This window comes from Amblyraja radiata, chromosome 6 (genome assembly GCF_010909765.2).
Source record: "Amblyraja radiata isolate CabotCenter1 chromosome 6, sAmbRad1.1.pri, whole genome shotgun sequence".
NCBI lineage: Eukaryota > Metazoa > Chordata > Chondrichthyes > Rajiformes > Rajidae > Amblyraja > Amblyraja radiata.
This window is the reverse complement of record NC_045961.1, coordinates 47240456-47247900: the sequence shown is the minus strand read 5'-3', so window position 1 is coordinate 47247900 and position 7445 is coordinate 47240456. Positions and strand designations below refer to the sequence as shown.

Genomic DNA, 7445 nt, shown 5'->3' with positions numbered 1-7445 from the left:
TGCAATGTTGTTTAACATTCTCCGTGGGGCGGGTACTGGCTTGCCCTTGGAGCGGCAAGCTGCAGAGAAATGGTTCAATTTCCTGCAAAAATTACATGTCTTTCCCAAAGCTGGGCACACATTAAACTGGTGGGAGGAAAAGTTGCAGTTGGGGCAACGCCGTGGGCTGCCGACGACGGGTGCAGGGGAGACCTGTTGCCGTGGCGGGCCAGTGTACCGCCGGCGGGCAGCAGCACTGGCAAAGTTAATGTCATGACCGGCAGGCGACGATGCCGAGGCGACAGCCTCAGCCATGCGGGCGGCGTGTAGAGCCTCGTCTAAGGACAGGTCGGGCTTCCGCAGAAGTTCAGCCCTAAGCTTATAATCTAAAAGGCCATACACAAGAATATCCCTGGTCACTTGGTCTGGTGTGAGAGCGTCCAGGCGACGTCTGGCCATGTGTCGCAACGCGGCGATGTTGTTGTCAACGGACTCGTCAATGATCTGACGCCGATTGAACTTTAGATCTATTATCTAAATGGTGGCCGACTAGGAAAAGGGGAGATGCAGCGAGACCTGGGTGTCATGGTACACCAGTCATTGAAAGTGGGCATGCAGGTGCAGCAGGCAGTGAAGAAAGCGAATGGTATGTTAGCTTTCATAGCAAAAGGATTTGAGTATAGGAGCAGGGAGGTTCTACTGCAGTTGTACAGGGTCTTGGTGAGACCACACCTGGAGTATTGCGTACAGTTTTGGTCTCCAAATCTGAGGAAGGACATTATTGCCATAGAGGGAGTGCAGAGAAGGTTCACCAGACTGATTCCTGGGATGTCAGGACTGTCTTATGAAGAAAGACTGGATAGACTTGGTTTATACTCTCTAGAATTTAGGAGATTGAGAGGGGATCTTATAGAAACTTACAAAATTCTTAAGGGGTTGGACAGGCTAGATGCAGGAAGATTGCTCCCGATGTTGGGGAAGTCCAGGACAAGGGGTCACAGCTTAAGGATAATGGGGAAATCCTTTAAAACCGAGATGAGAAGAACTTTTTTCACACAGAGAGTGGTGAATCTCTGGAACTCCCTGCCACAGAGGGTAGTTGAGGCCAGTTCATTGGCTATATTTAAGAGGGAGTTAGATGTGGCCCTTGTGGCTAAGGGGATCAGAGGGTATGGAGAGAAGGCAGGTACGGGATACTGAGTTGGATGATCAGCCATGATCATATTGAATGGCGGTGCAGGCTCGAAGGGCCGAATGGCCTACTCCTGCACCTAATTTCTATGTTTCTATGAACAGTTTGAACCGCTCTAGAATACAGTTAGTGGGGATGTCGCACATCGCGGTGACCTTAGCCATAAGACATACCGGGTCTCGCGCATCTTCACCTGCAGCATAGACAAACGACTCGGATCGTTCCAGGGCAGCGGGGCCGGCTATGTTGAGGAGGAGAGACGCCCGCATCTCGGCGGTGGCTGCGGGATGGGCAATCGTCACGTAGTGCTGAAAGTCGCGTCTAAAGACATCCCAACGGTGGGCAAAGTCCGAGTCGAAGACAAGAGGATCTGGTTTGCCGCACGAGGTAGCCATGGCACGGGAGATAGAGAAAGGATAGGGAACTGGGTCAAATAAAAAAAACAGGAAAACAGGAGGCGCAGAGTCACGATTGTGACACCATGTAAAGAGCTTCAATAACGCACTGTTGTCTTTACTACTTTTATTAGTAACTCACAAACAATACTGCACTAGCTGTACGTGGTCCGTCACACGAGCTAGAGAGAGATCAAGGGGTGGGGAGGTTACATTTATACTTGTGATATAGGGAGTGGTTAGTAGTGGTGAGGTCACTATGTTAAAGGCACATCTACAGGTGTTGACATGGATAGAAAATTGGTTGGCAGACAGGAAGCAATGAGTAGGAGTGAACGGGTCCTTTTCAGAATGGCAGGCAGTGGTGAGTGGAGTGCCGCAAGGCTCGGTGTTGGGGCTGCAACTGTTTACCACATATATTAATGATTTGGAAGAGGGAATTAGGAGCAACACCAGCAAGTTTGCGGATGACATAAAGCTGGGTGGCAGTGTGAACTGTGAAGAGGATGTTAGGAGGTTGCAGGGTGACCTGGACAGGTTGACTCAGTGGGCAGATGCGTGGCAGATGCAGTATAATAAGATAAATGTGAGGTTATCCACTTTGGTGGCAAAACAAGGGGGCAGATTATTATCTCAATGGGGTTAGGTTAGGTAAGGGAGAGGTACAGCGAGACCTGGGTGTCCTTGTACACCGGTCACTTAAAGTTGGCGTGCAGGTACAGCAGGCAGTGAAGAAAGCTAAAGGAATGTTGGCCTTCATAATAAGAGGATTTCAGTATAGGAGTAGAGAGGTTCTTCTGCAGTTGTAAAGGGCTCTGGTGAGACCACATCTGGAGTATTGTGTACAGTTTTGGTCTCCTAATTTGAGGAAGGACATCCTTATGATTGAGGCAGTGCAGCATAGGTTCACGAGATTGATCCTTGGGATGGCGGGACTGTCATATGAGGAAAGATTGAAAAGACTAGGCTTGTATTCATTGGAGTTTAGAAGGATGAGGGGAGATCTTATAGAAACATATAAAATTATAAAAGGACTGGGCAAGCTAGGTGCAGGAAAAAAATTCCCAATGTTGGGCGAGTCCAGAACCAGGGGCCACAGTCTTAGAATAAAGGGGAGGCCATTTAAGACTGAGGTGAGAAAAAACATTTTCACCCAGAGAGTTGTGAATTTGTGGAATTCCCTGCCACAGAGGGCAGTGGAGGCCAAATCACTGGATGGATATAAGAGAGAGTTAGATAGAGCTCTCGGGGCTAGCGGAATCAAGGGATATGGGGAGAAGGCAGGCACGGGTTATTGAATGGGGATGATCAGCCATGATCACAATGAATGGCGGTGCTGGCTCGAAGGGCCGAATGGCCTCCTCCTGCACCTATTTTCTATGTTTCTAAAGCCTGGGGCAGAAGTTAGCATTTGATTACTGGATCTTAGTAAGGAGGGGGTGATTGACAGATGTGACAGATGGGGGAAGAGTAGAGTGGATATAAACATCTCAAATTTATTACCTTGTTCATGCACCCTTATAAACCTTGGTAGCCACTTTCAAGTTTGTGAAGTCTGCATCTATCTTACCTTTCCTCCTTGGGATGAAACAGGCGTACTTCTGCTCTGCAGCAGGTCCTGGGATGTTTCCTTGCGCCTCTGAATAGCAAGCAAAATATAGCCTGGCTAAAGCACTTTGCAGCTTCAAGGTATTTGTAGCTGTTGACCTGTATTGTATTGATCTGCCAACAAGCAGGATAGCTTGTTTCTGCATTGAAAACAAAATGCTTTTAACAAGATAACTCAAATAGTTAAGATAAAGTTTTAACTACCACTGAGATAGTGGGATAAGGAAAATAGATGGTTGCAATCTATGATATGCAGCACCTACACAATCTGGCTCTAGGAGTAGTGCAGAGTATGCTTCAAGTAGTTGTGGCACAGCAAGAAATTATGAAGTGACCAAATCGGGAAGCATAAATCAATTAGCCTCACGTTGATATTGAGTATAGTGTACAATTAATGCTCACCTAAAGAGATATTGGTTAATTAAGAACAGAAGACAGAATAGATCTGAAGGAATTAATTCCTGTTGATATTTGAAAACATAACTTAAAACTGAAGAAAATGTTTAGTTTACCGAGGTACAGTGATTACAATCAAGCCATCCACAGTGTACTGATACATGATAAAGGGAATAAAGTTTAGTGCACGATAATGTTTAGTGCAAGATAAAGTCCAGTTACATCCGATTAAAGATAGTCGAAGGGTCTCCAATGAGGTAGATAGTAGCTCTCTAGTTTAAAAAAAAAAAAAAATTATAAATTAAATGCATATGTACAAATGATAATAAACGACAAATTGGTTACAGAGTTCTTACATAGCTTCAATTTTTAAAGTTTTTTTTTAAAGAAAAGAAATAGAGAAAGAGATAAGAGAAATTGTAAACTAATAGAAAGAAAAAAAAACAAGAAAGAAAGGAGATTACAAATGTAAAGATTGTGGAGATAGATCCGGGAGATGTTGACCGGATCTAATTAACGATTTAGACGAGGGAATTAAATGTAACATCTCCAAGTTTGCGGATAACACAAAGTTGGGTGGCAGTTTGAGCTGTGATGAGGATGCTATGGGGCTGCAGGGTGACTTTGACAGGTTGAAGAGTGAGCAGATGCATGGCAGATGCAGTATGTGGATAAATGTGAGGTCATTCACTTTGGTGGCAAGAACAGGAAGGCAGATTATTATCTGAATGGTGTCAAATTAGGAAAAGGGGAGGAGCAACGAGACCTGGGTGTGCTTGGACATCAGTCACTGAAAGTAAGCATGCAGGTAAAGCAGGCAGTGAAGAAAGCTAATGGCTTGTTGGCCTTTAATGCGAGAGGATTTGAGTTTAGGAGCAAGGAGGTCCTATTGCAGTTGTACAGGGCCCTGGTGAGACAGCACCTGGAGTATTGTGTGCAATTTTGGTCTCCTAATTTGAGGAAGTACATTATTGCTATTGAAAGAGTGCTACGTAGGTTCACCAGGTTAATTCCTGGGATGGCGGGACTGACATATGATGAAAGAATGGGTCGACTGGGCTTGTATTCACTGGATTTAGAAGGGTGAGAGGGGATCTAATAGAAACATATAAAATTCAAAGGATTGGACAGGCTAGTTGCAGGAAAAAAAGTTCCTCTTATTGGGGAAGTCCAGAACCAGGGGGGGTCACAGTTGAAGAATAAGGGGTAGGCCATTTGGGACTGAGATGAGGAAAAACTTCTTCACCCAGAGAGTTGTGAATCTATGGAGTTCTCTGTCGCAGAAGGTAATGGAGGCCTATTCACTGGATATTTTCAAGAGAGTTAGATTTAGCTCTAAGGGCTAAAGGAATCAAGGGATATGGGGAAAACGCAGGAATGGGTTACTGATTTTAGATGATCAGCCACGATCATATTGAATGGCGATGCTGGCTTGAAGGGCCGAATTGCCTATTCCTGCATCTATTTATCTATATTTCTGTGGTACTTTCTGTCTCAATCAGCACCACAACCTGCTCTGAGACATCTCAAGTAAACATTCCACAGCCTTGTCAATTGCTTGGTTTTTATATGCTTCGCAAAATTCTTTCAACAACCCTGGTAGTCACTTCTTCCAACCTATGTTTTGACATTTTTTCCTCTTCTGCTAAGCATCCCTCTTCATTTGCATATTGTTGATAGTGTTTCAAAATCTCAAAAGGACGACTGTCCTTCAAAAATATAATTGATTCCTTGGAAAGGCATGTTCCTATAATAATATGCTGCCCATGCACCTTTATCAACAAGGTTATCTGGAATCCCATGGGAATCACGAGCTAAAAGTTAACTTGCGGAAACAAGTGTTCATTTTATTTGTCATGTTTCAGGAGAAGAGAACAAATGGAATAAAACAAAATATCACTTGGAAGAGGCTGATATATCATCAGGGTTCAGATATAAATCGAGGAGGAAAAATACATAGCTCTCAATTGTAAATACACGATTTCTTAAATATTTTCATCGCAAATAGTCTAAAAAACCAACATTTGAAATTTAATAAGCATGTTTTAATCTGAGCAATTTGCCCGTCCAGTGTTTTACAGTTTCCAACTGCAAGATAATATCAGTATCTACACGTTTCATTACTGTATGAAAACCGATTGAAAGCTTATCTATAAAATGTATGCTCTGATTGACTTAATTTTCTCAAATGATCTTCATATAGGAATCTGCCAATTGGCTACTTGCTGTTAAAATGCATAAGAGAATGTCAATTATATAAATCTGACATTCTGATGAGAAAAGCGTTCTAATAAACCAAACATTTGTTGTCTTCTGTAGAGTACAAGATTTTTCACTACCGCTCTAGAGTAGACAGCGTTTTGGCAGACATCTACAGATCTGCAGCAACCCACTCAGAAAGCATTAATCACTGTCAGACAAGGCCCACCTGCTCTTGTTTGATTGCAACTGCATGAACGTGGCCAGCACAATAAAAGGACTGACCCAGAAAACCGCCTGGGGATTGCAATTAGTTTCTGCTGTTCAACAGATGAAGTACGAGCTCTTCATCTTCTGCAAGAGAGAGGCCAGTGTCCAGTGGCCTATGCTCATCAGAATCAATTTCAGGCTTCATTCTCTTCGTCCGAATCGCTGTCATCTCATCACATTCGTCAAGGCCCCTGCTGCTGTCATTTTTCTTCCTTTTGAATTTTCTTTCAGCTGATTTGCTGCATGTAAGATAGAGCAATATAAAAATCAATAATAAACTAAGTATGGCAATAAATTACCTATATTACAATATGAATCAATGAATTAATTTGAGTTGAATTTTAGCACATTGAAAGGTAATCCAAGTAAGTGGCACCAGAAAGTATCCAATATTAAGACTCAGCAATTGTCACCCCTGTAGATAAACCCAATTAAACTCTACCTTCAGCAGATTGGCCATGAAATATTTCTTGCAATTCATTTAGTCCCACAAAAATTATTGCACTAAAGCATTCACCAAAACACAAATTTATTGCACTTTGTAGAACAAATGTACATTCAAAATTCATTGGCAGATAATGAAATAATTCATGGGTTAAAATAGGTATTCAACTGCATTACTTAGTCTATATTAAGCAGAGAGCGTGGTCATTCAGCCCAGTAGGTCTGGGGCAAAGTTTACAATTCCCATTACTCACTTAAGATATCAGTATATCACCATATCAGGATATTTTCCAAATCCTTTCACCCTTATGTGCTTATCTCCTTAAATGATTTTCACTCGCCCCCTCAACTAATGCTTCCAGGATGGAGTTGTCCCATCTGGCTGGTCTCTTCTCTTCATTCTACAGCACTTTGTTCATCCTTCAGTTCAGGCGTCAGTATGTGGCTCTACCTGAGGGCTCATAAATTATGTGGATCTGCAGGGGGCAGTAATTTCTTTCCATGTTAAGAATAATTGTTGAGAGGTTGAACAACATTGAGTGAATCAAATGAATGAAAAGACGCAGATAGTTCCTCTGGGCAAATGGCCAGCGAATGCACATAGGGGAATGTAGCTAGGGGCAAGAATCATGGAATTGGGAAGTTGAGCTCCGTCTTAACAACAAAGTCAGAAGAAGGTTCTGTCCACAGAGGTCTATGGGATCTCCCAGTTGCCAATCATTTCTCTTCCCCTTCCCCTCCCACACTGACCTTTCTGTCCTGAGCCTCCTCCATTGCAAGAGCAAGGCAACACAAAAATCGGAGGAGCAGCACCACAACCCAGCGATATGAACGTTGAATTCTTTAATTTCCTGTAACTTCTACTAACAGTCCCTTCCTCACCCCCCCCCTTCCTCCACCCTGGTCGTTTAACTAGTTCCACAGTTTACCACATTGTATCCCTCTTGAGTTCACACTTCCCT

At 43.2% G+C, this 7445-nt stretch overlaps 1 protein-coding gene across 2 annotated transcripts in view; it reads right to left on the bottom strand.

Annotated features, from left to right (window-relative positions):
- Positions 1-5396: 5396 nt before the first annotated feature.
- The window catches only part of ddx10 (DEAD-box helicase 10), a 171714-nt gene continuing 169665 nt past the window's right edge, over positions 5397-7445 (bottom strand). For both annotated transcript variants that reach the window (XM_033022708.1, XM_033022709.1), the window contains exon 18: positions 5397-6278. In XM_033022708.1, coding sequence (XP_032878599.1) covers positions 6080-6278 — 199 coding nt within the window. In that variant the 3' untranslated portion in view covers positions 5397-6079. The remainder of the gene's footprint in view (positions 6279-7445) is intronic.